We start from the raw sequence: 18,606 nt of genomic DNA, 5'->3' as shown, positions 1-18,606 counted from the left end.
AAGGGTAATTGTCGTAACTTCATGTTCCTATTCACAGAAACTATTAGGTATATGAAGATGAAGTTTTAACATATAGTCTCTGGTTATAAATTATCCCTTTATAGATATAGGAAAAACCTTTAAAAGCGGTAATTCCAAATAAAAGTAAATAAATAAATATATATTATCACTTTAGGACAGGTTTTCCAATCATTGTTACGCTATTTATATTATTTAATTAATGGAAGTAAGCAATTGAAAGTCAATATTGGTTCATAATAACCTACTCTAACAAATGTAATACAATACAAGGTTATATCTCGACAGATAATATTAGCAGGATTTCTTTAATTAAATACGCGTAAATATGTTGGTTAATTTCTTCCACTTTTTCTAATGCGTATTAATTCATAAAATCTAACATTGTATCTTGAGAGTCAATACTCTGTGCGATTTATAAAGTGAAAAACATCATCTTTACTACGTGATTACTGATTGTATTATAGTAAACAAATTCACATTGTTTAGGAGAGAGAGGGAGAGAGCGGGGCATCTCAACTGAAACGAAATAGCTTACTTTCTAAAACACAGATTTTTATTGTATTTTAAAAGTAGTCTCTTACATGCGCGCCGACTACGTGGGTGCTCCGGGGCTCGAGCACCCACATAAATAATCTTGTGGGTGCTCCGCACCCACAAGATTTTTAGTTTGATAAAAACAAAATAAAGTAAATATTTCTCACTTGCCATTATCAAAAAATAATAAGCAATTAAAACATTGATATGGAAGTTAAAATTTCTAACCTCTAAAACATAATTGTTTCAAATGTGTTTGTGCAAAGACAACCAAGCAACACATTCCCCCCTTCCTTGCCTGTCTCTGGCCAAGTCAAAGGCAGTCCTCACAATAACAATGGAAGTATATTGACATTACCAAAATTGCAAACAAATTCATAAGTGCAAATGACGTAAGAAGGAATGTGTTTTATATTGAAAGTTAAAATGTCATGATTATCATTATTATTATTTTGTACATAAAGTTAGTCATTTTGTAGTTTCTGTTCACAAACAAAATCCTTGCATAGTTCTTTCTGCAATATAATTACAATTATTTGCATTTATGAATATTTTTTTCATTTTAATTTGTATGAATGTGGTATTTTCTTTTAGTAACGTGTTGATAATATCCTTGCCTCTTGCAATCATTGTGCATGTAAGTTGTTTAAAGTATACAATACTTGATAATTACAGATCTAACCGCCATTGATATGCATCCACAAAAATTTTGGAAAGTCGGCGCCCTTGGTCTCTTAGGGAGTGTCCAGGCACCCCTGGTACCCCCCGTGCCCACGTTACACTACCATAGTTTTAAACTGTTATTTTATGATTATTATTATTATTATTATTATTATTTACAATAGAAAATCGCACGAGTCTTATGATGAAATGAGAAAAGATGATATTTTAAAATCAGCATCATTATACCAAGTACATGGCAGTACAGTCCATAGCTAAACCATTGCAGACTGCATGGTCTGTCGCCATCTTTCTTGAGTTCTATCGACTATTCGCCAATTAACCCAGTCAAGCATGCCCAAAATAGGGCCCCATAGCAAATTAGGCGAGGCCTGATTTTTGACTGACGTTTAGAGACATTAGGGGGTCTCGAAAGATCATTTATCTTATTACTAGTACCAGTGATTAATTCAAGGTGTGACCCGGGGGGGAGGGAATCCCTTCACTCGAAAATTTCAATAACCTTGAAGAGCATTCGGACAATAGCTAATATATTTGGCAAACCATATTCAATTTCAATTAAAAATCAAAGTAATGAAAGCATTTAAATTATCGTCCATTTTGTTAACTTCTAAATTAAGAAATATGATGGATCAGGATACTCTTCAAGCTTGTGTGAAAGTGTCAACGAGAAACCCACAGAAAGTTCCTATGATGATGTCATCCACAGATATGTTGTAAAAAGCGTAGCCGTCTTGGTTACTTTACTGTAAAATAAATTATTATATCGATTCTTATAATATCATTCTTAAAGTGATAATTAATTAAACTTAATATAATTTAATTACATATCAGAAGTAAGGGCCATTTTAAAACTATTAGTATTATAATTTGATGTCTATGACATTCCCCCCCTCCCTCACCGTGAAGTTTGATGTCCCTTCTCGGATGAAAGTGGTTGGATTCATCACTGCTACTAACACCACTGACTTTCACTCTTGGCTGCATGAAAAACTTTCACAGTTACTGATACGACAACTCCTTTCTTTATTAATGTGTCCACAAACATGAGATTTCATATAAACAGCCGTATATCACTCTGGAAAAAATCAGTGGCGTTCGGCAGAAAGAAGAAATTCTTCTCCAACACTTGTCTCCCCTTTCTTGTAGAATTTCAGCTACTTGCCGATGTTCTAAATCAAACTTCAGTTCTCCCAGTAACTTTTTCTTGATATTGTCAACCTCCTTGCACTCAAATCTCATTTATTCAACCGTGTCATCGTGATTGAGGTAGCGTTTCGTTTGCAAGTAATGCCAGAATGCTCCTATCAAGATTGGCACGTCCTTCGATCAGCTTAACATGTTTTCCATTTGTCCACTTCCTTTTCTCGTTCAACCTGTACGCTACTTGAGAACACGTTCTTCCCCAGAGTCTTCCTCAACAATGACATTTTATCCTCCATGGACTTCTTCAGTTCCTTCTCCTTTAGTTACTATTGGTATTGCTATTGGTAAGCAGAGCGACTAACTTTCTCTCCGCTACTTTGATGAGCTGTCATCTCTGAGTTCATTTTTATCATCTGCTCGTTCCATTCTTTCAGCACTCGCTCCACTCTTGCTAAGAGCAAATTTCGCTTTTTGTGTTCCCTTCTTAGCCCCAAAGGATGCATCTACTTTTGCACTATTTATTTCTTTCCCCTTGATGTTTTCTCGTCTGTAACGCAGGATTGTTATTTCTTGTCCTGCTCCTGCGAACGTTATTACTTCGACCAGCGGGGTGCCTCCATTTGTCATCGTGCATTTTCCGCAATTTCGTGTCAGTCGAGCTTGCCTGCTTCCGAGCAGGGTCATGGTTGTCGCCAAAAATGATGAGAATGCCGAAGAAGAGTGTTCCTTCTTCCTTTCTCTTCTTATTTCTTATTGTAGAGGCCACACTCTCTGTTTATCCTTGTGGCCCCGGAGCTTGGCTCTTTCAAGATGTTTTCTCTCAAAGGCACAACTCTACGCTGAAAATTATCAAATGGTATTCACGATCCTCTTAACTTTAGAGAGGAGGAAGTATTCAAGTTCTTCCTCTTGTCTGGCCAGTTCATCGACACATCTCAATGATAGACCAAAAGTCGTTGTTTAGACTTCTACACTTTTTCACTCTGACGGACCACTTAGTTTTACAAAGTAAATTTGCTGTAAGGAATTCCCGTCTGAAGAACGATACTAAAACATTCCAGGGGTGGGTTAATGTTGAAAAAAAAGTTGCGGAAATGAAAGTTTTACTCCGGAAATGAAAAAGCAATCACTCCCGTGAGAAATAATGTGCAGGGTTCAAGATTTTCACAGAGCAAATCCTGAACATTAAAAGTTGCAAGGTACCAAAACCAGGGGACCATCACCATATCACGAAAAAATAGCCCAGTACCATGATTCCACCTCGGCTGAATTTCACGGTGGGGACAATACGCTGCGGTGAGAATGTCTCCCCAGTCCTTCGCCACATCCACACACGTCCATTAGATCGTCAAAACATGTAGCGTGATTAGTCAGTCCACAGGAAGTTTTTCCATTGTTCTTAGGGACCACTGGGGGCGTTCTTTGCACCACCACTGTAACCGACGTACTACGTTCCGGGTAGTAATCATTGGCTTATGTGCTCCATGAAATCTCACTGCAACCACCTCTCGCTGGAGGGTAATAGTTCAAGGGGTGTCCGGTCATTATTGGCAATATACTGTATTTTAAAGAAAAACTGTAGCAGATTAATATGGCTTAGTTCCAACTGTATGTTAAGACTTTATAAATGTTTTGAACTGCTTTAATTTGTTAAGTATTGGTATTTAGACATTGGTGGGAATCGGTAAGAGCATCGGCATTGGTAACGCTATCAGATCAAAGTGGTATCAGCTCAGGCCTACTTAATATTTCATGTTGTTTCATCACAACTAAAAATGTTGCATCGGCTCCCGGCGTACGCAAAGGGGGAGCTAAAGGGGCTACAGCGCCCCCCGCCGAATTTTTTAGGAAATAAAGGGATCGAGGGGGCTTAAAAGATTGGTACATAATTTTTCACAGAATAAAGTTTCATAGCAGAGGTGTGCGAATAAATTTAAGGCTAAAACTAAGTACAATAATTTTGCCTCTATGAAAGAAATTTCGGGTTTTATTAGAAAATCATGGACGTCCTCAGGATTTGTTCCAGGGATGGGAAGCAAGATCATTTTTTTTCAACAGGGGACAAACGAGGCACATTTTCCCATGTAATAGTGTTGATCTCTCAAAAAACACTCCTTCAGTCCCTGAAATGAAATTATATGTGGATAATAAATAGTTTTAGGTTGACATTAATTTTCCAGGCAGGTGTGGCCCCTTTTCCCCTTCGGACGTCCATGCCTGCAATTATAAAACTACTAATCACAATGGTCCTACAATTATTAAAGGGAAATGGCAACCAATGGCATGTGCGTACTAGAAACCTGAGACCCTTTCATTGAAACGCTACAGTTTTTTTTTCTATCTTCAAAGTTGGAGTTGGTCGACCAGCACACGCATTATCTCTAATTTTCTTTCATCATACGAGAAAGTTTGTTTCCTTTAATTGTATGCATTTTAGCAGTCATTTCTTACCTGCGCAGACAGCAACACCTACACTGCATCAAATGACGTAACATAGGCCATCCTTTGGAGCATCAATACTTTGCAACAACTATCCAAGCACTTCGAAAACTTACAAATTTGAAACATTGACACCCGTTTGACAGGGTTTGTCACGTCTTCCTTTCTTGTCTAAGATCGCGCCATTCTTTTACTTTCACATATCCGAAGTGTTTCCATCTTTAATGAAAAAGTCTGAATGCATGCACGAGTTATTTTAGTAATGTATTTATTTTATTTTAATTCATCGTGCCTAATTTCAGCTTTCATTAATTTCTACTCATCCTTCTCTGCCACAATTTTGCATTTATGTCAAGAGGTTTGTCACAAAAATTATTCAACAGAGAAGATTGAATATGTAATGAATGCGCTTCAAACTTGAACCTCACAGGGCAACACTGGAAGGGAGGAACCAGCTGGGTCTCACTCGCAGCGAGGCGAGGACGGTGCCTTCTGGCTTCTGCTGAGGCTTCTGAGAGAGCACGAACTGCACATGACCATTGGTTGGAGATCGAGGTTCTTCAGTATCCTCTTCCATGTATTTTGTCCATATAGCTACCCCGAGCTTCTGCCTGCCGCCCGAACCTTCCCTATGGCAAGAGCTCTCCTGTGGGGGTTCAGCTGAGGTCTGCACGAGGGCGGTCGACTCGCGGTTTATCTTTCTCAGCAAAAGAATTTGCCGTGTTACGGACACAAATACATGACTTCTTGTGTAGAAATTTTAGTGAAAAATTGTCAAAAGGTAAATACATTGTTTATTGTCCATTCTCGAGGTAAATACCGTATATTATAAGTGGGGGTTCACTGATCCTGTGCGCTATAGGGCCAACCGCGCCTGTAATGAAGTCGGGAAAAAAAACTTAAAATGACTCCCGATAACTATTTTTGTGTTTGAATAACTTTTAAAATTATGGTTTAGAATGGTAATTGGAGCTCATATCTCATGAAAATAAAACACCAACAACTTCGTGTCACCAAAATTGATTTACGCCGATCCATTCTATGATCCAATCAAGTATTTAATAATGTCACTCTCAGTAAAGGTTAGATTCGTGGCACTAGTTCACAAAAAATCACATAAATTATTGGGTGGGCTCGGGTTCCACGGACCCATATAAATTGGCGCCACTGTACATAGTCGCCATAAATTGAGTATCGAAATTTTTGTACGTAGCTATGGTGAGGTAAACTTAATTGAATTAATTTGCAACACCATGGCGCACTGGTAGCGTCGTAGCCTTGAAATCAAGGGATCCCGGGTTCGATACCCGGTGGAGGCACATAGTGGTTCGGATCTCACTTCAAACTGTAGGTCCAGTTCCGATTAGCCTTTCTGTGCATAAAGTGGACTTAAAACACCAAATCAATCAAACAATCAACACCATAAGTACGATGCAGTTTACAAGTATTTTGGAAATAATGATCCCCGGTTTAGATGTGTCATTCATTACCAGAGATTTGATGTTTCAAGACAGGAAAGAGGGGGGGGGTGAAGAATCCCTCATATTGCCCCCTCAAATCGCACCCTGCATTAAATTGAATAGATGCATGTTTGTTCGCTACTTTCAAAGGACACAATTCTGATTTTCCGTTCCGTCACATTCCAAATGAGCCCAAACGAGGAACGAGGTCTAGAGCTTTATATTTGTATGTTTCGGAATTGTCTGTTTTTAAAATAGCCATAAATTCTAAAAATTAAAGAAATGAAATGAAATGTATTTATGTGAGCTCTTCTAAAATGGAATTTTCCATGCCCCAACATTATGCGTGTATGTATGTGTGAACATATATACGTACATACATATATATATATTTATATATATTTATATATATATATATATATATATATATATATATATATATATATATATATATACAAAAATGGGGTGGGAGACATTAAACACTTACCACGATTGAAGAAAAGTTTTGATATTTCGAGGTCCTGACCTCATTGTCACAGTAGGTATAAAGCAGAGGCACAACCACAAATTTTAGTTTGGGGGGGGCAAGTACCAAGATAAACGTACCAATAATATTATTATTGTTATTATTGATTTGCTTTATTTTACTTCGCTTATTGTGCCACTTTTGGCTAATTTGCGAAGATGGGGATGAGTGATGATGACATGATGAAATTGATGAATGGACACTCACAAACATCTATGCCAAAGCCTGGATTCGAACCCGGGACTAATATTATTATTATTATTACTATTATTATTAGCAGTAGTAGCAATATTAGCAAAAGTGTTATTACCGTTGTAAATTATGCAGAAAGGGGGTAGAAGTTGGTACTAATGCAGTTGGGAAGACAAGTCTTACTTCTCTGTCTGGTAATTTACAATCCATTCGGTGAATAATGAAGTAATGCGAGCGAAGCGAGCAAGAAAATTTTTGGATCAAATTATTTTGCTTTCTGAAATCAATATTGATTTAATAGGGTGCAAATAATTTCACGGGACGCCAATAAATTCTCTCTGTTACAACTTTTGTGCCTCCCCGGTTGTGTAATCGTCGCCTTGTGATCAAGGAGTCCTGGGTTCGATACTTGGTAGAGGCACATGGCACAGCGGTTTGGATCCCACTCTCTACTGTAGGTCCAGTCCCGATTAGCTTTTCTGTGCGTAAAATGGACTTAAAACTACAAATCAATGAATCAATTTTACAAATTATTTTCATTTAAATCGTTCGGCGCCTACGGCCGATTCCCGCCGCCCCCTAGCTACAGTTCTGAACTCTATAAGACTAAGAAAAGCAGGCATTGCGAGCAAAAAAATTTACGAAAAGTATTTTTATTTGCATAAAATTTGAAGTTGTGGGCGGTAATTGCCCCCTACAGGTACACTTGGCCGTCAAAGTTTGCTCCCCCTTGCCCCCTAGAAGTCATCTCCGTCCAAGGTTGGGGAGGGCAATGCCCCCTACACCCCCTGTGGTTGCGGCACTAGTAGAAAGTATGGAGTACAAAAGCGTAGAGGCACAGAATCCTGACGCCAGCGTCCGTCAGCACACAGTCTATATATATATATGTGTGTGTGTATGTATGTATATTTATATGTACACACTGAAAAAAAACCTGCGTACGCCAGTGCATCGTTTTACTCATTTTCCCTTAATTGCAGGGAAGAAAGAAAAGCAACTCCTCCGCCAGATGCAAACAGATTCAGAACAAGCTGCATGGCTTGGTGAGAACAATATATGTGCTGGAGAATGGCGACCCGTTTTCTCAGCAACATAAATTCGTCCTCACCCATATGAACTTGAAGAACTGGGAAGCCACTTTAGACATGATAAGCCAGAAGATGAAATTAAAAACAGGAGCCCTTCGCAGGTAGGTAATTGTTATTAATAAATATGTATATGCACCCAAGTTTTTAACAAATACAAACTATCATTGATGTTATGAATAAAACGCTATTCAAAAAGTCAAAGTTAAAAATCTACTTTTTTGGAATCAGTACATGCCTACACTAGGAATCTTACCCGGCATCCTCTGATTACGAGGCAATAACATGAACCACTGTCTTATTGGGAGGCCTGAAACTGATTTAATTTTATTTTGAATTGTTGCACTATTAGTTATGGATGTCATAGTACCATTCTTTCCTTTTCTAAGTAATTCTTATTTCATTTTTCGGAATTAAATCTTCAATTGACCTTGAACGGTCATACTTGATTCAACTCTTCCCTAGAACCCAGGAAGCAGCGGCGTATTTTCCATGTTACCGAGTTTACCGCCTATTGCTCATTATATAATATTCAGATTCGGACTATTAAAACAAGCTTCTAAACCATAATTTAATCAATTATTTAAGGAACTCAAAGACTGGTTTACGTACGCCACTGATAGGTCTCCATCGCACTCTTCTGACAACCGGGTTGCTACATGAAGGGAAATTTCCATTATCCAAAAATTTGTCGGACTTCTTTCTTTGTTTGCAGTCATGGCTGCATTGGTGTCTTATTTATATTGTAAGTAATTAATCTAGATGGGATGTATAATAAATACGTACATACAGAAAATAAGAATTGCTGCTGAAAACGAGGTAAAATTTTCAGAATACGCCACTGACAGGAAGGCTTCTTCATCTTCAGTATTCAATGTTAGTTCAAAAATGAACGCAACCTTCCATTCCAGAGTGACACAAGAGTGACGCCAGTCGCTGAGCCAGACTAACCTGTTCCTTCCTTAACAAAATATAATAATTCATAGTCACAGGCTGTTTATAAACTATTACAGTGGTAAAAATATCAAGTATTATCTATGGTCTACCAATTAGTACACACGTGTCATTGTTTTTGTAGCCTACGAACGCTGGATGGTGATGTTCTTAGAGACCCACGTAATTTGAAGAATGATGGAATTTATGTTGCTGTGGGAAATTGTGACACATTCAAGCCAATGTCTTATTTTGGCGGCAGTGATTACAAAATCCAGTTTCAAGAGCAAAACAAGTGAGACATTTTTAGTTTATGTAACACTTTTGAAATGTATTATTATTTCTGTGTGGTTCTTTATGTAGTAGTTGCCAGCGGCGGCTCTAAGGGGAGAGCCGCCGTGCCATGGCTCTACCCTCAGAAAAAGAAATAGCACTTGCTTTGCCAAAATATAGTTAAATTAATACAGTAGCGTACGCAGGATTTCATCAAAGGGGGTGTTATTTCTAAAACTTTTTTTCCAAATTCACATTACCATTGTTTTATTATACTTTAATTAAATAATAATAATTACAATTAATTAATAATACTTATAATTAATTAATTAGCTGAATTAATACAATAATACTACAAATACAACTACTGCTACTATTAAGTAGTAGAGATCTACATAAATATTGTATTTATAAAAACAATAGAACGAAATTACTTTCTAGTCATTCGATTTTTATCAAATCCTGGAAGCATTATTTGTTTCTTTGTTACGAAATAATTGTCTAGTCATCGAGGTGAGACATTTAATGGGTGAAGAAGATCCATAAATACAAGAAAATATATTAAAATAAATTTAAATAATCAAAGTATGGAACTCATTCAAGGAGCTGCGGTGATCTGGTCGGTAGAGCGTCTGACAAGTGACAACCACGCGGGAAATCCGGATTCGATTCCCGAAATTGGTTGGAATTTTTCCGGCTTTTTCCCCGCATAAATGTCCCCGATAATTCACATCTGGATTATCTCGCTGTTCTTACCAACAAAACATTTTACAATAGTTACTTATTGTCGTTTTAATAATTATCTAGTCAACAAGGTGCGACATTTTAAAGAGAGACATTCAAACGAGCTGTGGTAAACAATATAATGGGAAGGCGAACTGGTGACTGTATTCTTGTCCGCCTAGCCTTTGCTACGTCCCATCCACGCGTACACACAATTACTACACTCCAAACACTTCAATTAGGAGGACGGCAAAAGTCTACCCATAAATGCTAACTTCATTCCAGTCGGAGAACACAGATTCTGGATATCTCAGGGCTTGCTGGGTGTAACTTGAATAACAGTGAAGCTCGAAATGAAAAACATGAATATCACATTTGAGTGTGAGCAATGATCATTTATATATTACCCAAAACAGTGAATACAAGGTATTTACGACAAAATATTGTGTTAAATGATAATCGGTTCGACCCCCGGGTAAAGCATTGACCCGTTAACATGACAAAATAATTACCTTACAAATACTCTGGTGGTTTGATACAATTTTATCCCCGATAGATTACAGTTAATTACCTTACCAGATTGGATCCAAATAGCCAAAGTTTATTTCAGTTAGGGACCTCCTGTTTTCATGCCACGTGACAATTATATTCAACTTAGGCACCAATAATAATAATAATAATAATAATAATACAAACCTTAGCCCACATGGGAACAACGCGCTACTTTACTTTATCCCAGTTAGGGTTTCGCACTTGATACAAATATGCGAGTCCCATAATGTACTAATAATTATCCGGGGCACGTGACTAATTAACAAAAACCAATTAACAGAAAAAGGGTCCCACGTGATTACCTAAAAGAGAACCACATGTGACTAAACAAACACACGTGACCAATAATAAAAAAGCGCCCTCTATCAAGATTGCCAACTGGGGGGGGGGGGGGTAGAAGTTAAAGAAACAGGATGCACAGGGTCCGCGGGTACCTCTGTTTGGGCGTGAGCCAGGTGAATAGCGTCAAACGGTACCTCCCAACGAATCAGGACGGACGGTGTGCGAGAACCTGGTCGGGGACTCGTCCGAGGTTTGAACCTGGAACCAAGTTCTACGGGGAGAACCGGTCGGGGGCTGTCCAGGGTTTGCACCTAGGAACCGGCTCGTGAGGGACACATCCATTTCAGTTCCTTGGTCGGGGACCTTTTCGGGGTTTGCACCTGGGAACCAAGGTACTATTGAAGAAGGGACCCGGTCGGGGACTTGTCCGAGGTTTGAACCTGGAACCGGATCAGTAAGGGGAAACATCAGTTAGGGAAGATCTGGCCGGGGACTTATCCTAGACCGAAGTCTTGGGGACCAGATCTTCCTATCCTTCCGCAGTTGGCATCTGGCAGTCAACTGAGCTCTCGGTGCGGTGCGGTGCGGTGCGGTAATATGTCATAATCGATATGGAGTGTCATACTTATATTTGACTCCAATCTGTTATATTCTGTAGACAACATCTTTAACAATTAACTTCATATACATAATAACAAGAACAAGCTTCGGCAACTGTCGCTCGAAGTTTAAAATATTGTGTTCCCAAAGTGAACAAAACAATTACAATCACCACATACATAACACAACAATCAAAAAGTTACTCCAATCTTGGGAGTTTAATGCGGGAATGACGAGGCCTCTCCGACCCCAGCTTGCTAATTAGTGGATTTGTGTGTCCTCTTATTTTATTCCAAAAGGATAGTTTGGCTTGTCGTAGTGCTACATCAAGAAGCTCTAAATTCAGATCTTCATGTATCTGGATTATGCGAGTAAGAGGAGGATGCCTTCCAATTGTTCTGGCAGCTCGATTTTGGACTCTTTGCAGTTTAATTAAATGAGTCTTCGCTGCATGCTGCCAGGCGGGACTGGCGTATAGTAATATCGGCCGCACCATCCTTTTATGTAAATGCAGGCGTGTCTCGAGTGTGAGTGCCATGGACCGGAACATTGGGTATATATATCCTATCCTCTGTTTGGCCTTCTTAGTCTGGGCATTGATGTGTGGTCCGAAGGTAAGGCGTTTATCAATCAACACCCCCAAGTATCTAACTTGTTCAGCGCTGGGTACATCTCGCTGAAATAGTTGCAAGCTGGCCCCTTCTTTGGCATTGGATAGACTAAAAACGACTGAAGTACTCTTTTCTGGATTTATCTTGATTTTCCACCGTTGAGCCCAACGTTCAAAGATCGGCAGGAAAGTTTGCATCTGTTTCTGACAGTGAAGCACACGTTTGCCGGTAGTGAATAGTGCAGTGTCGTCTGCGTATGTGGCAATTATCCCTTTATCTGGGGTGGGTACATCTGCAGTATACAAAGAGTAAAGTATCGGAGAAATCACCGATCCTTGAGGTACCCCAGCACGGACCAGTCTTGGCGTCGATTTCTGCCCATTTATGGACGTAATGAAACTTCGATTAGAGAGAAAGCTGGCTATGACCTTTCTATAGCTGAGTGGCAACCTCATTCGTCGCAGTTTATACAGGAGTCCAGCATGCCAAACTCGATCGAACGCCTTTTGTACATCAAGAAATAATCCTAATGCTCGGCGCTTCCAATCAAGACGAATCGCTACATAGTCGACGACGCGAACAAGTTGTTCTTTCGTCCCATGGGAACGGCGAAAACCAAATTGATGATCTGGGAGCAGATGGTTAGCTTCTATGATCTCATGAAGTCGTCGTTGCATAACTCGTTCAAAAAGCTTGCTAAGATGAGAAAGCAAACTGATGGGACGGTAATTGTTGGCATTTTGTGGATCCTTACCAGGTTTTGGTAGTACAATGAGTTTCGCCAATTTCCACTGAAGTGGAAAGTAACCAAGCTTCAAGATGTTTGTAAATAACTTCGCCAAAAAAGACGTAGCCCTTACGGGACAGATGCTTCAGTGCAGCTGGCGGTATCCCGTCTAAGCCGGCAGCAGAGTTATTTTTCAATTTTCGTGTTGCATTTGCCACCTCGCGAGGCGAGACAGGTGGAACATCCAACGACGAAGGCTGGCGTTGAAGACGTTGAAAAGCAGCATCGACGATCTGTTCTGTAACAGCGTCATGAAGATCATTGTTTGGTTGAAACTGATCATAAAAATGATCGGCTAAAAGCTCAGCCTGTCTCTGGGGATCCATAATTGGGCCTGCAGGGCTATTAATGGCCGTCATAGTAGGCTGTTGACGTTGATTTAAATTACGAGCAATCTTCCAAAATGTAGGATCAAGCTCTGTCAATTGGCCAAGTTTGCGATCCCATTGGTGGATTCGTTCACGGTGTAAGTATTGATGAAGATGACGCTGAAGGAGCATCCAGTCTCCCCGGTGGATGGGCGATCTGGAGCGATGCCATCGTCGGCGCGCCCAAGTCGTGTTAATATATACAAAACTGGAGTAGCCTGAGTAGAGAGTGGATCACTTGTGAATGTCGTGGATTGGCGCCAGGAATCTGCGATGACGTTGGTGAAGATAGTAACACCCCTGTCGATGTCTGCAGGTGATGACAACGGAGTAGTTAGGTCAACGGAATTGTGGACACGAGCGATAAAGAGAGTCCAATCAGTAATAGCTTCTCGTAAGGTGCGGAACTGATGTTGATATAAACCATATCCGATGGAAGCAGAGACAGGGAGATGATCGGAATCGAGGTCCCAAGTTACAAATGGCATAGTGCTGAGGCCGACATCTTTGGTCAGGATGACATCTAGCACATCGGGGCGACTTCCATTGCGTGGATAATGCGTCGGTTCGTGAGGAGCAGAGATGGAAAAAGCCAGCTGATCCATTATACCAGCCAAAGCGTTCCCGGCTGTGTTGGAGGTGATAGAATGCCAGTCACCGTGTTTGGCGTTCAAATCGCCCCCCAGTACAATTCTATCACCAAGTGTTTCTAGTACAAGGAAATCGTTGGTGGTCAGAACTTCTTGTGGAGGCTTATATGCTGAAATAACAACTAGGTCTTCATTTGGTGCATGGAGCTTCACCGCCAAGGCTTCCAACGAAGCTAAAGGTGGAACTGGTATCTTGATAGCAGTGAGGCCACGTTTAACAAGTATTAACAGACCTCCCTTGCGACGACCAATTCGATCTTCTCGAAATATTTTATAGTTGGGAACTGTCCATGTGATATGAGGTTTAAGATGAGACTCATTGATAAGAGCGACATCTATATTCCGTGAGTATAAATAATGTTGAAGCAATAAGGTCTGTTTTTCGATGCCATTTGCATTAAAGACAAGCAAATTTATCTGACGTAGAAGTGTATTGCGATTAAAAGCACCCATCGCTTTGCATTTCAATGAGTGTTTGCAGAACAATCGTGACATAGTTCATGCTGGTTGTAGCGCGTGACATTCGCTGGAGTCCTCTATTAATGTGCTTCAATATCTTCTCGAAGTGCATTTTGTTAACCATATCCAGTAGAGATTTGAGTATGGAACCCACATCTTCTTCGTTTTCTTCATTAGCCTTAGGACGTTGACGTCGTCTGTTTTCTGCCACACCACTCACGGTATTTGCATAGCTGGTGGCATCCTGAGAGGAGGTTACGGCTGGAGTGGTCAAGGACTCTGTGTTCGCATTCGACGCGCGTGTAGACTGTGTCGGTTGTACTGTTTGCCGTTTCGCCATGGCGGTGAAGTATCGGCATCCACGGTAATTTGCCGGGTGATTTTCCTTACAATTACAGCAGACTGCGGGTGTTTCTCTGTCCTTCTTTGGACAAACTGCGGTAAGGTGGTCACTTCCACATTTCACACAACGTGGTCGAGCTGCACAGGTACTTTGGGTGTGGCCCAGGCGCTGACATCGGCGGCATTGTAGGATGCTGGGTGGTCGATATGCCAGAATCTTGATCCGATAATAGGAAAGGTACTCTTCTGTATAGATGTCAGCAGACTTTTCGTTCCTGCGAAGTGTGACCAGATACAGAGGTATTTGCTTCCGGACGTGAGTTTTTCGGTCCCTCTGCGTCATGCGTTGTACATTTTGCACATCGTAGCCTTTCTTTGCCAACTCCGCAAACAAAGTATCATAGGGCACGTCGATAGGTAATTGCCTGATTACGACCTTCAGAGGACGATTTTGTCGAACCGGTGCACTTGCAAATTCAATCTTCTTGGTGGTGAGGTTGCGTTCGAGAGATTCGAAGTCAGCAGTTGTTTGACAGTGAACTCGGATACTGCTAGCTGTATATCGAATTCGCGGTTCGGATTTCAGAATATTGTGCAGCGTAGCTACAAATGTGTGCGGGGACGATACATTGTAAATAAATATCGGAGGTATCTTGCGATTGGACGAAGTTGTTTCACCCGCGAATTCAATTCCATCTTGATGTCCGTTGGTGGCAGATGTTCCTGCCGTAGAATCAGAGTCCTTGGTATAAGTCTGAAGAAGCTGATATGCGTTGGACACTGGCACTGAGGCAGCAAGCGGCACAGATTGACTAGGCTTCGCAGCTTTCCTTGGATTCACTAACTGAAAACCATCGGAGTTGGTATCTTGGTCTGCACTGGAAATCGACTGTTGACGTTCTCTCTTGCGAGATTCTTCAATATCTAGCCTACTCACCTGTCTGGGGTTCAGGCCACCACGAAAACCACCTCTTGGGTAGGGATGATGCCGAGGGATGGCGCCGATATTTCTGGATTTCAGATCTTGGAAATGTGGAGTCATCTGGGCTGCTGGCGTGCCATCCTGGTTGGCAGTCTCTGTTGATAGGTTCTCTTCCATCTCGACCTCGTCTGACCAGTCGCGTCTTCCTTCGGTACCCATGGCTGAAGAGATGAACAACACACCGGAAGGAATGCGGTCGTCTAATGAAATCTTCTGCTTCACCGACATCTAGGCACAGGTTCCAGAACTAGGCGCGTCTTCCGTAATCCCCTGGCGTGGCTTGGTATCCACCACACCAGGGACTCCCTCCTTGGATGATATGGATGAGCTCTCGGCCCGTCTGCGCTGCTTTTATAACGTTTGGGAGTGGCGCATGGGCGGCGAAAAACCTAACTATGAGTACGCGTTGCCAACTCACTTTAAACAGAGATACAAACCGTACGTTTAAAATTCTCTCAATCCTACTCGGTAAAAATCCCCAAACATAAAAATAACTAAAAGCACATTGCATTGTACCGATTCTATACAGAAGAAAATAGACAATTCTTTATCAGTTACAAACCAACAACAATGGGAAGAACACATTATTTGACCGAAAGAGAGATAACTTAAATCAATAGCGTCCTTCTTACAAAACTAAAATGTGAGCCATAGACAGTGTGCCGGCAGAATGTTTTTCAATATATATATATATATATCACTTTACCAAACCATGCCACACTTTACCATACCACCATGTAACGATGGGCACGTTACACCTTTGTCTATACATTAGCCTCTTACAACGAACCAATAATTTTATTTAGTTAATTCTCATTGTTCACACACAAAAAAATACATGTTCGTTGAACAATGGCGTACGTAGAGGGATGGCCGATGGTGTTCCAGCCCCTACCGAAATTTTGATAAAATCAGAATTTTCAAATAAAAATCCGTTAAGAACTTTAAAAATTCAAAATGTGTAAATGCGAAACCTCTTTTAAAGTGAATCCCGATTATCATTTTTGTCTTTGAATACAATTTTAATAGACTGAAAAGCTCCAAAAATACGAAATATTTTATTATGCATCTTGCCCTCAAAATCGAAGCCATTTGCTATCCACATTTACTATTCCAGCCCCTTCCGAAAAAAAATCCTTTGTACGCCAGTGTGTTGAACATTGTTGCAACTGAGATACAAAACAACTTTTTTCTCTTTTAAATCATAGTTACCCTAACCTAACCTCATAATCTCGTGGTTATTTTCAAGGCATCACTCTGAAAGATGCGTGTGTTTGGAATGCTGTGCTTTTCTCCATGCTGCATGGAAATAATAATTCAAATTATTATTATATTATTATTATTAGTAGTAGTAGTAGTTGTAGAAGTAGTAGTAGTGCAATAAGGCCGGTTCTGAAACCGAAAATGGGGCTCGGTGGGGCTCGCCTTAATGGATTTCTCTCGTAAGGCATGAGCCCCATTTTCTGGCAGTGTTGCCAGCTGCTTACTCGAAAAAATCACCAAGGTTTTTTTTGGGGTCTAACCTAGCCTAAAGCAAGGAGCTGGCAATCTTGCTTGAGGCTCGCCTTAATGGTTTGCTCTTGTAAGGCACAAGTCCTATTTTCTTGCAGTGTTGCCAATATTTTACTCGAAAAAATCACCAAGGTTGTTTTTTGGGTCTAACCTAGCCTAAAGCAAGAAGCTGGCAACGTTGCTTGAGACTTGCGTTACAGTGCATAAAGCAAGGAGCTGGCAACCTTGCTTGAGGCTTGCGTTACAGTGCATAAAGCAAGAAGCTGGCAACGTTGCTTGAGACTTGCGTTACAGTGCATAAACCAAGGAGCTGGCAACGTTGCTTGAGACTTGCGTTACAGCGCATAAAGCAAGGTTGCCAACCTACTGGTACTTTTGCCATAGCCTTTTACAAGAAAAAAAAGAGAAAGGGAAGAGTTAAACAACCGACAGCTTACCCACAGCCTTTTTTGGTCTAACCTAACCTAAAGCAAGGAGCTGGCAACTTTGCTTGTGCAATCAACCCGGTTGACCGCCCTCAAGTAAAAATCAGCGTTGCCAACTCCTCACTCGAAAAAAATCACCAAGATTTTTTTTGGTCTAACCTAACCTAAAGCAAGGAGCTGGCAACTTTGCTTGTGCAATCAACCCGGTTGACCGCCCTCAAGTAAAAATCAGCGTTGCCAACTTCTTACTCGAAAAAAAATCACCAAGATTTTTTTTGGTCTAACCTAACCTAAAGCAAGGAGCTGCCTTACAGCGCATAAAGCAATTTTTGCCAACGTGCATATACTAAACAAGGAGAGCTGGCACTGCCGTAAAAGAGAGAGAGATGGGTGGATGGCAACGCAGTATGTGTGTGCGTATGTGTGTATAATATGTAGCATTATTAACTAGAGTGTGTTGGCAATTTACTTACAACTAAGAAAAATAGAGATGCCAACGTTGGTGTAAGATGAAGAGAGAGAGAGATTTATGGCTGGCAACAGTAACGAGCGAATGCGCCATATCGTAATTTTCCAACTCCGTATATCGTGACCTTTGTAAACCTCTCTCGGGGGAACGATGTGCCACACGCACGCGCGCGCGCGCGTATGTATTGTAACACGAACAAACAAACAAAATAATAATAATTGTTGTTTTTAGGAGGCCTGGCCCCTATAACCTCGCCAGGGTGCGTGGTGCCCAACCAAAAATGTAAAAGTTTTCTAATGGCTGCGGTTATAGATTACCGCACCTCTGTAGAGTTTCACGTGTTTTTTTTTCCCCCAAACTTCCATGAAACCCTACAGAGGACCTCCGTAATGCATGCAACGTGTACTAACGACTCTAGTGTTATTTGATGTTGTGATATTTTTGGATATAGAGTTTTATTGTGAGATATAGATAAAAATAATTATGTTTATTATAATATTTTCTTGATGAAGATGGAGAATATGTTACAAATAAAGTTGCATGCTTTTTTTTTC

The 18,606-nt window shown here is 40.6% G+C and overlaps 1 protein-coding gene across 1 annotated transcript in view; it reads left to right on the top strand.

Moving 5' to 3' along the window:
• Positions 1–18,606, top strand: part of LOC145994082 (uncharacterized) — a 184,427-nt gene that overhangs the window by 760 nt on the left and 165,061 nt on the right. The window contains exons 2-3 of the mRNA XM_083130167.1: positions 7,980–8,188; positions 9,163–9,312. Of these exons, the coding sequence (XP_082986293.1) occupies positions 7,980–8,188; positions 9,163–9,312 (359 nt within the window). The remainder of the gene's footprint in view (positions 1–7,979; positions 8,189–9,162; positions 9,313–18,606) is intronic.

This window comes from Lepisma saccharinum, chromosome 10 (assembly GCF_977018435.1).
Source record: "Lepisma saccharinum chromosome 10, izLepSacc3.1, whole genome shotgun sequence".
NCBI lineage: Eukaryota > Metazoa > Arthropoda > Insecta > Zygentoma > Lepismatidae > Lepisma > Lepisma saccharinum.
The sequence above is the reverse complement of the archived record's forward strand: the minus strand, read 5'-3'. Positions and strand labels throughout refer to the sequence as shown.